Source organism: Macrosteles quadrilineatus, unplaced genomic scaffold (genome assembly GCF_028750875.1).
Source record: "Macrosteles quadrilineatus isolate MER2022 unplaced genomic scaffold, UCM_ALF_1.0 Scaffold_1__1_contigs__length_201487025, whole genome shotgun sequence".
NCBI classification, from domain to species: domain Eukaryota; kingdom Metazoa; phylum Arthropoda; class Insecta; order Hemiptera; family Cicadellidae; genus Macrosteles; species Macrosteles quadrilineatus.
The window spans coordinates 145,548,176-145,565,921 of record NW_026542594.1 but is presented as its reverse complement, the minus strand read 5'-3'; the positions used below and the strand labels follow the sequence as shown (position 1 = coordinate 145,565,921).

At 34.1% G+C, this 17,746-nt stretch overlaps 1 protein-coding gene across 3 annotated transcripts in view; it reads left to right on the top strand.

The window, feature by feature from the left end:
* The window catches only part of LOC128986583 (protein abnormal spindle), a 72,199-nt gene that overhangs the window by 17,738 nt on the left and 36,715 nt on the right, over nucleotides 1–17,746 (top strand). For 2 of the 3 annotated variants that reach the window (XM_054407030.1, XM_054407038.1), the window contains exon 2: nucleotides 10,665–10,737. In XM_054407030.1, the coding sequence (XP_054263005.1) occupies nucleotides 10,699–10,737 (39 nt within the window). In that variant the 5' untranslated portion in view covers nucleotides 10,665–10,698. Of the gene's footprint in view, nucleotides 1–6,295; nucleotides 6,542–10,664; nucleotides 10,738–17,746 lie in introns of those variants that run through there. The other variant, XM_054407023.1, reaches the window with a different exon arrangement.

The window sequence follows — 17,746 nt, the reverse complement described above, 5'->3', positions numbered from 1 at the left end:
ATTAATTAGATCGGTAAATAGTTTAAAGTTCCAACAAAATAGTCATCGAGTAGGACTAACCAAGAAGCTCTGTGCCAAATTTCAAAATTTTAGCACAACTTTAAGTACATCAAAACACGAAATTATTGAAGTCATGCGTCGAGAGGACGTTATCGTTGTTTTTAACAGATTATACTTTTGACCTTCCGGCACTGTTGACTCAGCGAAACTGAACTTATATTTTATCTTATTTCGTTATATTAAAACTGCTGTTGCATTAGGTCAAATTCCCAATAAGTCAATTGCTTTAACATAGACTACGTTTTTAGCCCGGACTGTACTATTTGACTTACTGGGATTTTTGATCTACAGACACTGCAAACATTGTAGTTTTTGACCTAGCGGCACAGGTATAAATTATTTGACCTTCCGGGACTGTTGACTTTCTGCAACGCGTCCTTTTAATGCTATGGGAAGGGAGGGAAGCAGGTCCACGATGTAGGAAGTGGTGAAAGAAGTTGTAAAGGTTACCAGTGCAGAGAGTGGGAACATTTGTATTTTGTATTAAAGCTTTAAACATTTGTTCATTTATCGTTTTATTAACCCTTAATTTGGCAAAGAAATCTTTTTTTGAAAACTACTTTTTCCTTGCAATATTTCAATCAAAAGGGTCCAAAGGAACCAAGGGCGGTCCTAGACATATATTTTGGGGGAGGTCACCGGGGGGCCTGGGGGGTATGGAATACCGTACTAAAACGTATTGCACTTATAAGGTCTATCCCCTGTGTGAACCTTAACTTCACATTGAAATAACGTGCTAAAACTAGTGGTTTTGAAGCTATTTTGAGGGCCTAGTTTAATGTGTTCAAGCTTCCCAGTTTATTTAAAGGTCAAAGAATTGTCTTAGAATAAACTTGTATAATGTCATGTTTTTGCATTATTGAGACTTGGGGTTTTAATATCAAAGGGATACCGCAACATTACAACACATTCAAGCATTATTGATTTACGAAAACACCCTTTCAACTCATATGGTGGATGTATTTTTGTTTCCACCATGCTTTCAACTGGTGCCAATGTGCATGCTAAAAGGAAAATGTCCAAAATCAGGCCAAGATTTCGAACCAGAGAACTTATTTTATCTAAGAAGTGTTTAAGAACTTGGCATCAAAACGACTGCATTATACCTGCCCAGTAAGCAACAGTTAACCTACACAAAGTACACTACCGGTACCCAACTAACGTTGCCGTCGGCCTCCCGTCACTGCTACCGCCTGGAGAATTGGTTCTCAGTGTTCTCATTTTTTCTACGCCAGTGCCAGTGGCATTTTACAAGGGGTCAACGTGAGAATAAAGTTTTTGTGCAATGATTTTGTGGTTGTGCTGGGAATTAAATCTGTCCCTTCCACATCTAGGCCTAAGTCTGAGACACTACCATTTTGTTGTTGTTTTATGGCTAGCAACATGCCAATTGGGTTGTGGTATTCTTAAATATGATATCAGGGGCTCTTAATATGTATACTATTTAATATTGAAAGTTTTGAAATTTGCTACGGTAATCATTGAATTACATTACTGTAATTTACAAATTCCTAACGCTCAACTCAGATAAATTAATATTCAACTACCTTTCAAGCTTTGACTATTGATACAACTTCTTTTATTTATCCAATACCCAATAGTGCAGTAGAAATAATCGAAAATATAGCTTAAGGTGGAACTAATTGCAACAGAAATGATTTTTGCTGTGAATGGTAGGGAGTATGCATCTAATCAACATACTAAAAATATACATCCGTACTGTGGCGCAAAATACGCTTTTTGGCCGCCATCTTGAAAAAAGTGTAAACATTTTAATATTCGTAAAAATAACTTTTTAGGCATCAAATTATAGGAAGTTTAATGCAGAAAAAAGTTATAATAATGGTTATAAGCACTATTTAGAAAAACGATCGTAGTACAAAGTACCCCCGCCGCAGCAAGCCTGCAGACTAAACGAATTTCCATTTGTCTTAATTGATTTTCAATTAAATCTAGTAATTCAGTTTTAAAAATCTTTGTACAGCTATATCTAGAGTTCTAATGGACCGATTTTATTAACTAATGGGTCATTGGAAAGCAATACGTGTAGATTTTTAAATAATTATGAAAGTTTGATTTTTTTAAGATTTGCTAGGTGAAACCCGTCAACGTCGACAATTAGCTTAAGTACTGTTGATGTTGCAAGCGCAAGCTGCAAGTAAGATCTTTTTAACTATAAATCGATGATAGATAACTCCATTTTTGAACAATTTGGGTCGTTTATGATTTATCAGTGTGCTTTAGGTACGTCCGATCTCAATAATCAATAATTCCAATGGAATCTGGTATTTCACTGAAGATTTTTAAATAAAAACATATAGGATAATGTAACTACTGGAATACATTTTTAATTGAAGTAAAAATTGAAAAAATCCAATTTATTTGTTTTCGTAGGGTAATGCATTTGATAGATTAATGATGACAAATTTGTGCTTGCATAGCTTTGAGACCAAAATTATGAAAATCGGTCCGGTAGAAGAGCCAAACGAACTAGAAAAAAACTAATTTAACTCCCGTAAGTAATGTACAGGGAGGCAGTTTGTGCATAGCTCAAAATATAAGTAAAAATGAGTGCTGATGCTTAATAGCAAATCTATGGTGCGTCCATAGCTTTAGTTTAAAGCCGGATTTACACTATGTAGCAAAACCTGCTGTATAACTTTTGCTATATAACATTGCTTTATAACTTTTGCTGTATGAAAAATTTACAAACAATTTTAGTGATTCTGGTGCTCGTGCTATATGTTATATGTAGCATAACCTCATTCTCATTCCGTATAGAAATGTGCGCTGAAGAGACATTGTTCGTGGCAGCTATCGTGGTGATCTTGGAAGTCAGAGAGAGAGACAGACAGGAGTGAAGATTTTAGCAAGTTTTAGGTTTGACCGCTTCCTGCTTCGAGAAATAAGTACAGTGTAGCAAATTTATCACGGGACCTTAATGATAATGAATACGCGGATAATCCATAACTAAAACGCTAAATATTGCGACGGTAACTTCAAAAACGTATTACGTATGATCACAACGCCGGTTGTCCACGGAACAATTCAATTACGTTTATAATATCATCCCGATCCTAGGCACTGCCACTTTACGTTTCCAGTCCTTCCATTGTAAACAAAAATCGCTGAGCAAAACCGTTCGCACCCAGGAGGCTACAACTGTGAACTGTGTGCACTAAATGCTACATATAGCAGATGCTAGACGAAAAATATATGTATATCATTGCTACATATGGCAATGTTAGATGTAGCACGTATTTCTTTTGATATTTACCGACTCCCGATGGAAAGCACAATTTTAGCTATATATAGCAGGATCTGCTTCATAAAGCAGTGTTATATAGCACTTTTGTAAAGTTACTTTTTCAACTTCTAGCAAATGTTATGTAACATTGCTAGATGTTACACAAATCTGCGATGTAGCAGGTTTAGCTACAAAGTGTAAACCCGGCTTAAGGCCAAAATTATGAAAATCGGTCTGTTAGAAGAGCTAACCCGCTTCGAAAAAGAAAAAACAGTTATTTTTTTAGATGACAATAATTGATTTACTAGTATGCATAATCTAATCATACGAAAGATTAGTTAATAATTTAACAGCTTATTTTTATATTGTTATTTAATTTATTTTTCTTTGATTAAATATTGTTGTTAACAATTTGCATTTGTGTTTAAAATGTGTTTCTTATGTTAAGTGTGTGATTCTATTGTTATGAGCTTAATATGTACCAAATATTAGTGAGTAAAGTGGTGTATGGATTTCATAACCATTATTTTACTAGAGACCGTTGTATTAGTTTAACCACAATGGGCTCTGTTGCTAGTCTATTAAATAAATAACATTAGGTTTAACTAAACGAGTACCAAGGTTTGCTGCTACAAGGGAACTAATTAAGTGTGTTTTTAGTAAAATATTAATTGTTTAGTATAAAATAAATAAATCTGTAAAGTGTTATCAAAATATATCCATAAACAAGGAAACTACAACTTTTTACCATATTCTCCATAAGAATAACATGGGGATTTTAAATTTCAAATTTTTAGAATTTTCCCCGTTACCAATAGTCGTACTAAAACCCTTTGATATACTTAACTATTTGTTTTTTAAGCTCTTTAAAAAGGTTTAGAGAGAAATTGGGAAATTTTACGTTTTAAGGGTCAAAAATGAAAAAAATAAAAACTTAAAAGTATAAATAACTTATAAATAAAAAACTGTTCAAATGCCACGTTTTTAAACGCACCTTTTTTCGCCCAGAGTGCATCACTGTTAACAGTATACTTTAAATTCAATCATTATATTCTTTTCCGGCATGAAATGTTCTATAATTTGATACCAAACCAGATTTTTTTACAATAATTTAAAGAATTACACTTTTTATAAATGGCGGCCAGAAAACCGTATTTTGCGTAACAGTACAAATGTATATTTTTAGTATGTTTTTTATAAGTGTATTACCTACCATTTCTAACTGGAATAATTTATGTTGCAATTAGTTCCACCTCAAACCCTATTTCTACTGCACTACAAACCCAATTCAAGTTTTCAATCATCTAGGTTAAAATGAATGATAAATGCCGAAAAATTAAATAAGAAGAAGAATGCGACCGAACATCGAATGTCAGCATCGGACACTGCCGTTGCTGTAGCCCATATAGCTGAAAGCGTCCGTCGTCTGCCGATCTTCCCTACTTTTCATAACGTACAAAAAACAGTCAGACTCGAACGATGAGTTTTAGGTTAGAGTTTGTAATTAGTCCTTTCATTCGCCACAAGTGTAAAGACTACAATGAATTTCAATTTGGCAGAACGATTTGCAATAAAAATTATTAAAGTTCCCCTGGTATAATAGTTTATATATTTAAAAAATATTTTGGGGGGGGTCATGACCCCCCTGACCCCCCCCCTGGGACCGCCCTTGAAAGGAACTGCAAAAAAATAATTTTAAAATTCTTATAAGTATTTTTCACAATTTTTTCATGTGTGCCATTTTTGGCACTTTGCCAAAGATGCGGAGATTTCTCTAGGAATCTTATGTTGAATTAAATACAACAAGTTTATCTGTATAGCACTTAAAAATAAACCTAAGGGTTTGAATAAGTCGACATTATCACATATTGGATTTCAAAATTGTATAACTATAATTATATGTAAGATATAAAAAAATCAATTCCTCCACAAAAGCTATCAATCCAATATAAAATGGTATAAACGTCATTATAAAAAATGAAGTAAAATGTATACACATGTAAAATCGGAATGCACAAACAACTTTCATATAAGAAGATTCACTTTCAGCAGGAAATAAAACTCTTTTTGGTAGATATTGTTGCCATGGATGGTCGGGATTTTTTGTAAAGCCAAAGTCTTCTAAACAGCCTAGTGAAAAATCTTTCCTCACAAAAACATTTTTATTTTACTATTTGTGGTAATAAGAGGCATACATTTACAAATATAAATACCTTTCACTGTTTTATAAACAGTGTGCCACTTTAGGCGCGCTCAATAAACTAAAAAAAAAATAACTGCATCTTTGGTAATGTGCCATTTTTGGCACGCCCAAAAGTTTTCATTGTTCCCTGGTTCTTTGGCAGTGTGCCATTTTTGTCACACTCAAATTGTTTAGTTTATAAAAAAATCAATATTCATATTTAAACTAATTACTGACCTGGGTTATGTTTTCTCATCTTTAATCTGTGCAAATCACTTAGATATATAAGTAAACAGCCTAAAATATTGAAATAAGAAGTAATTTACTAACCTACTACACTAAGCCTCCATACTTCCTTTTCTATATGTTGGTCTAAAGTGATAGTAATTTCCAAAACATCCAATATAGTGCACTAAACCATAATAGCAATAGGCAAAGAACCTTTGGACGCCGTTTGTTGGAATTAAAAAGTTAACAGGCGAACGTGACATTTTTTTGAATCCTCATGTGCCAATAATGGCACGCTGTCAAATTAAGGGTTAAAAACCATGTAACATGATTGCTCTGCTCAACGGGCTTTCAATACTATGAATGCAATCCAAGTATATATATATAGATGGAAGATGGATCATACAAGGGAGTATTTTTAATCAATGGACCATCATATAAAGCAGCAGATCCAGGCATTTAATTTCTTTTAGTCTGGGGTAGTGGGTCCGCCAGCAGCCTGTTTTGCTTTTATTTGTTGTTTGACGGTTAGTCGTTAGTGGCGTTATGTTCTTTCAAGTTCAATTCAAAGATTCAAACGAAACGAAACGAAATAAATTTTGTTTGTGTAAACATGAACATGAAGTTTCAATTTGCGTTTACTTAATATCTACTTATTTATTACTTGTTTTGTTTTAGTCTGTGACCTAGTGTTGAAGAGGACATGCTTAATTAAAAACACAAATCTAATCATTTCCGCTAGTTGGACAGTTGTGACTCCGCACCTTATTATTCAGTGACTGGTACTGTTGCTTTGCTTTTATTTTGTGGTGTAGGAATCCAAGGTAAAGGGTTTAGTTTCTGAAGAATTATTGTAGAATATTCCTAAAGACTGGTTAAATTCTCTAATTTTGAGGTGGGCCTAATTTTGTTGTTTAGGTTAAATAAGTTTAGGGTTTAGTTAGTTAGGTTTGGCAGCCATAGGTTTGTTCTGTTGACATTTTGTTCAAGTTATTTCGTGCCTAGCTTTACGGAGCTTGTTAAGTATCTTTTTGTACAAAGTCTAATTGTATGACCAGACTGTAAGTTACTTTACGTTTAATTTTTATTCCAGGAAACCATTTACTGTAACTAATAGGCCTACTTAGTATGTTATCCTACAATCTAACTTATTTTAGGCTAGACTAGAAAGTAAGTTACATAACTAAAATTTGGATCAGCATAGAAATACTTGTTAGTGGTTCAGCATTGTTGAAGCCTAGCCTACCTTGGATCCCTCAGCCATAAATTAGACTTGAATATTAGTCTAGACTACAGTGAGCCCTAAGTTACTAACTTACTGTAGAAATGATAATGAGTTTTTATGACATGGCAACCCTCTAGGACTGCAGCAGCCTAAAGTAACTTAATGTGTAAAACAATTGGGCTAGAACCTTGCATCCTAGGATGTGAAGGTGGGACAAAAAAGAAATAGGCTAAATAGAAATAGGCTCCTTGATTTATTTTCTATTATGCATCCCATCAGAAACTGCTGAGTAGTAGGCCTAGGGCTGGATTTAGCATTTTGGTGGCCCTAGGCCAATAATATTTCGGTCCCCTAGTCTGGTTAAGAGTCCTTGGAGGCTAGCGGCCATTTTGGATGGTTCCAAACAGCTGCTGAAGGATTAAGTTAATCATTGTCCAAAAATATTTTTCAAACACCAGAAAAGATTATAATTTCTAACTTAGTTAACTGTGAGATTAATCTTCTTCCTAGTTTTGAATTGTTCTCCAAGGGAGTCCATGGAAGCTAACGGCCATTTTGGATTTGCCCGCCATTTGAGCAATGTTAATTTAGTTTATTTTCAAACAGCGGCTGTTCAAAAAGTTACTTACCATCTCAAAATTGTTTTTTTTTTTCAAATAGCTACCAGAGTGATTGTAATATAGCCTAAATATCTAGTACGGTACCTAGCTAAAACTGCAGGATTAGAAATTTTCTTTGTAAGTTGACCTACTTAGTTTTTTAATTGTTTTACGAGTTAGATCATCTAGTTTCCAAGGAACTCTTAAAGTTACTTGATCCTACACAAACCTTTATTAAAAATTATATCAGGCCTATTGCTGAATACAATTTTATCTTTATCGAGCTAGACATAAATCTTTAGAATTTGCAATGTGATGAGAGGTCTAGGTACTTCTGGTTGTCAATGGTGATACCTTAGTCTGGCTATAGTGATACTGCATCAAGATCAGCCGGGTTGTGTTGCTAGCCTTGTGGTTAGCATCTCAGACTTTGGTGCGGGAGGGACGGGTTCAATCTCCGGCACATCCACAAAACCAAAATGGGTTTGGACCGCTTTCCCTTAAAAGTGTTTGGAATGACTTCATAACAAAAATGCCACTGGCAATAAAATACGAGCAAAAAAAAAAGCGTATTTGCAAAAAAAAACAAAGCAAAATAGTTTGACAAATCATACTGATCCTCAGGCCTGAAAAGAAAATGCCAGAATTGAAATGACGCTTTGGAGAGTATTTGATCATTCCATTCTGAAACCGATTGCAAACTCAGATCAATATTTTATTTTGTTAAATCGAAGATGTAAGTTGAAAAAACTCATCGTTTTATGAACATTCAACACGACGTATATTTAAAGTTACTTTACCTTGATTCTGTAGATTGTTGTAACATAATCAAAACATTGGTTATAACTTTGAGGTGAGGGTATTAACAGTGTCTGGACAATAACATTGGCACATGCAATAGCACTTACTGCCAAGCCAGCATAGTGGCAGTGGTAGTAGTACGATTTGTAATGCGTGTCACTGCTCGACAACTAACATCCCTACAGCCTTCTCCCGTGTTTAAGCCTTCTTCAACCTTGAAGTTGATGCGTAGGCCTTGTGTCTAAAATTAGATTAACTTTAGGCCTACAACAGTTATTCAATTTTAAAATGTAACTGGTTTAATTTGGTTAAATTTTAAGCCAATTAACTTCAAAATTTTAACTCAATGTTCTATTAGCCAGAATTTTTGAAAATCAATTTGCAATATATATTTGGTTATGGCTACCTACTTATTTTTAATTCTAGATAATTAACCCTTGAGCGGGGCGCTTGTGGAGTTTTCCTCCGCAGTTGTAGTTTTTGTTAAAATATATATGCATATTGAGTGTCGGCAGTCATGTCCGGCTCCATATTTCACGCACCTCATCCTGGGAATCTCCCTGAGCTATTTTTACCCTCCAATTCCTCCTTATTGTGCTTGATAGTGTCGAAAGGGAAGAAAGAATAGAAGAAATACAACCAAAACAATATTTTGATTAGGGCATTAATAGAAAGAGGCCTACCTAGGCCTACTCATATTCAGTTGGGCAGAAAGAAATCTAGTTTTCAATTTCCATTTTATATGTAGGCCTACCGGTACATTAACTTAAATTAGGTATATTTTTTTGTCAATGTATAGTGTAGTAAAAAAACCAAACATCACGATTGATATTTTATTATTTATTTATTTATTTATATTTATAACACATACAATTTTTCAAACCGTGTGTATATTTTATACATATGAAAATATAAACATGTTTACATGTATTATTTAAATAATAATACTATCAAATATGTTGGTATGTATAATTGCATTAAGTTACTGTAATGCGGAACAAAACTCCGCACGTGCCCTCTCTCATAACACCGCAAGTGATACCTTTAAATAAGTTACTGTAGGAGCAAGTTACCTACTAGAAAATTGCTCAAAATATGTTGATTTGAAATAATACTCATATTTAGCTGAACAATCAATGTTATTAACCATGAACTTTGATTCCTAATTAAGTTATTCAACATTTAAATACAATATTGCGTTATAACAACAAGTAAAATGGGTTAAATTTGTGCTATTAGGTGTTGCGGAATAAAACTCTACATGCGCCCGCTCTTGTTTTACTGGTGAAGCGCCTGCTCTAAAGGCTTGATAAAATATTTGTCCCTTTGGCCATGCGCCCCCTGGTAGCTTGTGCCAATAGGCCCTGGGGGCCTCCCGGGCTTATTGGGAAATCCGGCCCTGTGCTGTAGGTTTACTTTTCTCTACCTACATAATTTTTTAAAATTGATTCTACGTATCAACAGACATAGCTTATTCCTTTTTTTACAAATTGGACATATAGCCTAGCCTAGAATATAGGCTAAAATAGGCCTATTAAAAAGGCAAAAATACATATCTTTCATTTCTTGTTGTGCTTGACAATACATGTAGGCCTACTTTCACAAATATTTAAAAGAGTAGGCCTGTTATTTTAATAATATAAGGTCAAGTGGGGTAAGTGTATACACCTGGGACAAGTTGACTTCCAGCTAATAATGAATTTGTTTAGTAACAAAAAAATAAAAATTAAAAACTTGGCAAAAGGTGTTTTAAACTATGTCCTCTTAAAATATAATCAATAAAAATTCTCTCACTACGATTTCTATGAGTTAGATGTGTTTAAAAACCGCAAGTGCCGCTCGAAAAAAAAAAAATAAAAACAAATTGAAATACAAGGATATAACTAAACTGAAATTCGGTGAGCTTACTTATTTTTTGAGAGGGAATTCAAAAATAACATTGTTATAGCCCTTTTAGCCTTCTCAATTTTAGGGAGTTACGGAGGGGGGGGGTACACTTACCCTATCTTACATGTTAAGGGCAAGTGTACCCCCTCAATAAATGATAAATGATCTAAGAATAAAGAAAACTTTGTCATCTCTTGCTTGAATGACAAGAAAAGACCTGCACCTTGTAAATTTTGTTTTTTTAAGGTTTAATGTCAATTACAATTTTGAATATTAAGGGTTTAAGTTACTTCACTGAGCAGAGGTTTACGGTACGAAAAAACTCCTAACTACTGTATATAGTTTAAAAGTACTGTATTAAAATAAAACAAAATAAAGCTCATTTTCTGCTCTTTGAGACTTTTATATCATTCTCAATTGTGGTTTTTGTTTTAGAACTGACTACAAGAGGTAAATCAGTAATGAAAAAATGTCAAACAAAAGGAAACCTGAGAACATAGCATTTTCAGTAAGTATACACTTATGCATAGGCCTATAGGCTATATTACTTGGGATGTAATAAAAACTCCACAATAATAAAAAAGATTAAACTTGAAAAGTTAACCTGTACAGAGATACTTACCACAAACTTGCTGTTAGGAGCAGTGCGGGCCTGCGGTGCGGGGGGGCCCGTGAGCCTTGACCGGGATTTTCGGTAAATTTTACGGGCACAGAGGCCCGTGACAGGCTCAGCCACACGGGTCTTCTACCATAACAATATTTATATGATAATTAAAATATGTTTATTATGATGAAAATTCGTTCAAACCTATAGTTCAAGTAGTTTACAACAGCTAAACTAACACGATTACTTGACCGATCGATATAAATTATCTACCAACCTAAGTAAAAGAATTGTCATCAGTCATGCGGGTTGCATTAACTGTCCTCGTGGATTGTGTGAAGGCGCAGTCAAAATTGGTTGCATAATAATAGGGCCGTATTTATAACCAATGTGGCCTCTGGTCTAGGAAGATAAATGTTAATTAATGTTAATCCTCCTATCCCCCAGCGGGTGACACCATAGAGGATCCTCTATGCTGATTCGACTAAATAAACTTGACAATTTTGCTACGGCCAAATCGGCAAATAAACCTAGATGGCTAGGGCACTAGCTAATAAATAATTACATTCTTTCATTGATGATAAAGAAGGATTTTCATTTCATTTCATGTCTTACTATTAGGAGGCTGCCCTTTGGATTTGTATACTTTGCACTTTAGATGTGTTTACATCGAGTCAGGTAAAAAATGTTACTTACCTAAGGGCCTCAGGCCAAATAAGATCGGTTTAAAATCGGGTTGCTTTAGAAACGGTTGTTTTTTAGGGAATGTTGCTGGAAGTCAACAGTCCCGGAAGATCAAATAATTTATACCTGTGCCGCTAGGTCAAAAACTACAATGTTTGCAGTGTCTGTAGATCAAAAGTCCCAGTAAGTCAAATAATACAGTCCGAGCTAAAAACTGACTTGACTGACTTGACTTATTGGGAATTTGACCTAATGCAACAACAGTTTTAATATAACGAAATACGGTAAAATACAAGTTCAGTTTCGCTGAGTCAACAGTGCCGGAATATCAAAAGCAATAAAAGTGAACGTCGATTCAGTGTAAAGTAGACCTCCTGCAACGCTTACTACACCAACAAAACTCGCTTTTAGTTACTTCGTGTTTTGTCATAATTAGAATAGAGCTAAAATTATCGTATTTGGTACATAGCTTATCTATTAATGCTTCTTGCCAACTGTTTGGTCAACACTGTAAATAGGTATAGCCTTTCTTCAAAATTTGTGGCATAAAATACCCGCAAGGACGATCTGAAAATTTTCTGGTTATTATATACGTTTGTAAAAGGAGATCCATTGAATTGTAGGACTATTTTATGAGTTATAATGTAGTCTACATATAAACTGTGTAAATGTATTACGCCTCGGAAGGGTTGAAACCTGTCCAAACTATCATATATACTATTAAAACGTAAATGGGGTTTTTTCACGATTCTGAATCAACCAGACGATGGATTTTCATTAGCTTTGTGTTGAAAGAAAGACAATTTTGAGAACTAGGGAATTTCAAAGCCATAATTTAATATTAGTGTCCCAGTTTTTTATAAATTAAGTTTTAGTTTTTAAAACGTCTAGCAGCCGATGCTAACCTTCTCCAATAAGTCAATGCTTCTAGCTAGCTTTTAGTACAATATAATGTGCTTAACATAACAGCTGTAACATTCAGCATTTGTGACACAAATTCAGCATTTGGAAGAAAATTCAAATACATACTTAGGCCTACTTATGGTTGGCTTATTTATACTATGTGTAATGCTGACCATTGATACATTTAATTCTTCGGTACGAGGATGGCAGATTAATTAAATATGCATAGTAAAATACAGTAGTAGGATGTTCAAATTATTTTTTAAAGTATTCTTTGTAATCATCGATTTGTCATAGTTTAATATCATTTGTTTTAACTAACAGCTGGTTGAATGTGCTATGTATACTTATAAAAAGCAAAGCCCTCACTGACACACTCACTCTCACTCACTCATCATCACTAATTCTCCCACTTCCCATTTACCTAGGAGGCTGAAATTCGATACACCGATTCTTTGTGCATTAAATAGGAAAACTAAGTAATTTTTATTATGATAAGGCATTCGAGCTTCGCCCCAGTGGCTCTGGAGTTTCCCATGTTAACCTTATGATTTTTCATATTTAAAAGGAATTAATGAATCTTAACAGCTGTGTCAATTAAACAATTTATGACAACAGCTAATTTGCAACCAAAAGCTGAGTGAGCGTTTCGAACGAACTTCAACCTGGAGGCGAGTTAACCCCAAGGCAAGTGAGCTCAGCGAACGAGCTCCAACCTAAAGGTGAGTGATCGTAGCGAACGAAATTCAACCAGGACGTGATTGAGCCATGCGAACGAGCTCATCTTGAAAATTAATTAGTTAAACGGGGCAAAGCCAGCGGGTACAGCTAGTTATTCTATGGAATTATTAGGTTTTTAGCGAATTAGGTTTTTTAGGTTATTAGGTTTTTAGGCGTTATACAGTATGGTTGAAAAGTCATGGATTGGCTATATTTTTTTAACAATATAGATAAAGTAGTGAGACTTGGTATATCAATAATAGCCATAAATATCTACTGTCTTAAGCTATTATCACTTTTTTTATCCCTTAGGGGATGGACCACAAAGACTAAGAGAAAATTCTTATAAAATTTTAATACTATTTTACCTGTTTTTGAAATGCCGACCATACAAATGTATGCATTTTAAGCCAAGTATGAATGGAGATGAGTGTGTGATGAGTGGAGCGATCTTGTTGTCCTGTTAGTGACGAAGGCCGACATAATCCTTAGACACAGCTGTTAATTAATAGTCCATACAGTCAATTAATATTAGCAGAGGTCAAGTTTGGTATCAAATTAAAGGTTTTATTTATAAAAATACATTGCCGCAAACCCAAACTCAAACGATGATGATGATAATAATGTAAATGATGTAGCTAAAACGTATCGTTTGAAATTTAACAGCTGAAAATAAGTGAAATAGAAAAGGTTTTGGTTAAATCCATAAAATTGTAATTGGACACTAGTAAGTACTAGTGCACTTGCTGCTACCTCCCCCCTTCGATATCATGTATTCCTCTCAATCAGTTCAAACCTAGGAGGATTAAACATTAATGTTAATTAATGTTAAATCCTCCTAGGTTCAAACCTGAAACACCCAAATCGAAACTCGCCTGTTGTTATTTTAACATCGCCTTATTTTTTTACTATATTTTTCAAAAAAGAAAGATTATATTGATTTACTTTGGATTTTAAAAATGTGAACGTTTTATTTTATTAAAGATTTATGGTGATAGGTACGTAAATATTGTGGTGTAGTAAAGTATATTATATTGTAGTTAAGTGTTAAATTTTGAAATTTTAGGGTGAATCGAGATGAATCATTGTTTATAACATGGGTCTCTCCTATCTTAACACACATACCAAGTTTCATAAACATCGGTTGGAAAAGTGTAAAGATAAATATTTGTATGTAAAAAATACAATACCCCCGCCGCAGCAAACCTGCCGACTAAGCGAATTTCCATTTGTCTTAATTGATTTTCAATTAAATATATTTTAATAACATTAGGTTTAACGAGTACCTAGGTTTGCTGCTACAAGGAAACTAATAAAGTGTGTTTTTTTGTAAAATATTGATAGCTCAATACAAAATAAATAAATTTGATCAAAATACAAAATATATCCATAAACAAGCAAACTACAACATTTTACAATATTCTCCATAAGAATAACATGGGAATTTTAAATTTAAAACTTTTTTTAATTTTCTCCCTTACTATTAACCGAACAAAAAAACATTTATATACTAAATTAATTGTTTTTTTACACTCTTTAAAAAGGTCTAAAGAGAAATTGGGAAATTTTGTGTTTTGAGGGTCAAAAGTGAGAAAACCCAATTTTTACCCCATAAAACCCCCCTTAAAGCCCCGTTCCCATGGTCCTATCATGCTGGTTTGCGAACTCATTCAAGTTTATCCCGCTTTACACCTTTAAACCAAATTTCATCAAAATCGGACAAAAATTACTCAAGTTATCGCGTTCACGGAGGTATATATATATATATATAAGTCTATATATATATATATATATTCATATATAAAAATTTGAACGAATGGTGTTTTTGGCCTCTGGGGACATCAAAATGAAAAAGTAAATCGGTTCCGGGTCTAGGTCTTACCGTGCCACCTACGGTAATAGCTACTTCACTATAAGGAAATTCGCTAAAATGGCGGATATCTGGTTAAAACAAAACGATTTTGGAAAAAATATTATTCTTGATTTTCTGTTTATTTTGACCCAAGGAATTACTAGGTAAAGTATCTCCCCGCTTATTTTAACACCCTGTTTATGATGTATTCTTATAAGTGAAAAATGTAAGCTGGTAATACAGAAAGATTTTTTATAAATAATATAAATGTACTGGTGATCTGTATATTCATCTTTTTCTTGTCCTTGGAACTGTAAATTAAAAGTCCACTCAGCAGTCGCATCGTACGATGTAGTTCTTTCCATGCGTTGCGAAATGCTAAATTTGCCGTCCTCTTCAACCCAAGTTATCTATTGAACCACAAATTCAAAAAAATACATTTTACGCATCACACTTTTGGCTACAGCTTTGCCACAGACAAAACCTCTCTAACCCAAAAACAAAAAAAAATCTCGCATGCTAACTTTTTCATGTTAGAAATCACGATTTAAAACCATTTCACCATACAAATCAATTTTTATTAATTAGATCGGTAAATAGTTTAAAGTTCCAACAAAATAGTAATCGAGTAGGACTAACCAAGAAGCTCTGTGCCAAATTTCAAAATTTTAGCACAACTTTAAGTACACCAAAACACGAAATTATTGAAGTCATGCGTCGAGAGGACTATCGTTGTTTTTAACAGATTATACTTTTGACCTTCCGGCACTGTTGACTCAGCGAAACTGAACTTATATTTGATCTTATTTCGTTATATTAAAACTGCTGTTGCATTAGGTCAAATTCCCAATAAGTCAATTGCTTTAACATAGACGACGTTTTTAGCCCGGACTGTACTATTTGACTTACTGGGATTTTTGATCTACAGACACTGCAAACATTGTAGTTTTTGACCTAGCGGCACATATATAAATTATTTGACCTTCCGGGACTGTTGACTTTCTGCAACGCGTCCGTTTTTTATAATAAGCCTATAATGTCGATTTTCGAGCCGAGCAGAGTCTGGACTACAAGCTTGAGACATCAAGCACAGAGTCAGAAAATCAAGCTCGAGACGATTTTCTCAGTATTCAATACAATAATGCACAATTAAAAGTAAAAGCTTTTATATCCGTGATGATCACGCCCACAAAATTGAAAGATTAGGCCTATACGCTTTTGCAGCGATCACGGATATCGACGAGAACATTTCCCCGCTGGTGACGATGACGATGTCTCCGCGGCCGCAGATGTTCAATATTTTGCCGCGATTGCGGAAGACGATAATGACGTTTCTTTTTTAGCGACAGATATATCTATGATTTAGCCGCGATTACGGAAAAATGATTTACCCGTCACCACCGACGGGTCGCGGGGAGATATTAGGCCGTGATATTAGATTGGGCCGTGAACGCGGGAGACAATGATGCTGCTATCTAATGATGTCATAGGTTTGGTTGCATTTGCAATCACGGTAAACTATGATAATGTTTCTTCCATGACTTATGACTACGGGAAGTATTTACGATTTTGCGCGATCATGGAAGACGATAATGACGCCTCGGAAGATGCCTTGTCAAGTTTATTGCAAAATTGCAAGTTTAGGCGGTAATACATGGGAAAATGTTTTTAAAGATCATTGGGAGAGTTATACTCTCCACTTATAACAGGTTACGTAACCTGTTATAGTCCAGGAATTGTGGACGTCAAGGTACGTAACCTGTTATAATTTATTACCAATTCCGGAAGGCTTCAACATGAATAAATACTCTTCACACACTAGAATATAGGAGAACTAGGTGAAACATTTTTATGGTGAGCTAATCTTAAGACATTGAATAAAACAACACACATCATTGAACCATCACACACATTGAAACACATTGAATCATTTGATAAAACTGTGATTATTTTATAATTAATTAATATCAATAAATATAATAATAATAAAGAATTATATTATTAAAAAGAATTTTTAATATTACAAGAAGCTAAAAAATTTTATGATACCTTCCTTATGAGAAATGTGTCTAGACATTAGAAGTAATTCCATACCAGCTGAGACATGACTTATGATAGTCTACACCACTTTTCAGAGTGTCACCTGGTAGGGAACATGTTAATGCTTTTTCATCCACACTGAAGCAAAAACAGCCGCTATTGTTACTAATATCTTGGGCATGTTTTTAATGCATGCATTGCGGGTCTAAAGTAGACCTAGATATTTTACTCCCTAAGAAGTAAAAATCCTTTATAGAGCCTAGGGTGTAAAAGTCAGCTGTTGTAAACTTTGATTGAAAGCGATCACATGATCGAAATTATATAAGGCCTTTAGCTGATTTCATCGATTGGCTCAGTTTCCGACTGAGGGTTTGCCTTTGTGTCCTGGGTTTGAAAATACAAAATTTGCCCGTGTGATGAAGTATGTTTTTCGTCATATTACAGAATTATTTCAAAAACTAAGTTAGAAAAAGGAAAATACTTTTCATATAAAGATACCAACTCAAAACGAAATTCAACTTGTTTGTAATTTTGCTAAATGCAAACAAGCAGCTGTTTAGTAAGTTATTCAATCTTGTGAATTACGATTGTGTTGGTGAATATTATACTACATACTATCGAAACTATTGACAAGAATGCAACAATAAGTTCACTTAGGAACAACTGATGAAATGAATCGATATTTACATCGACTTCAATGTAATTTTGATACAT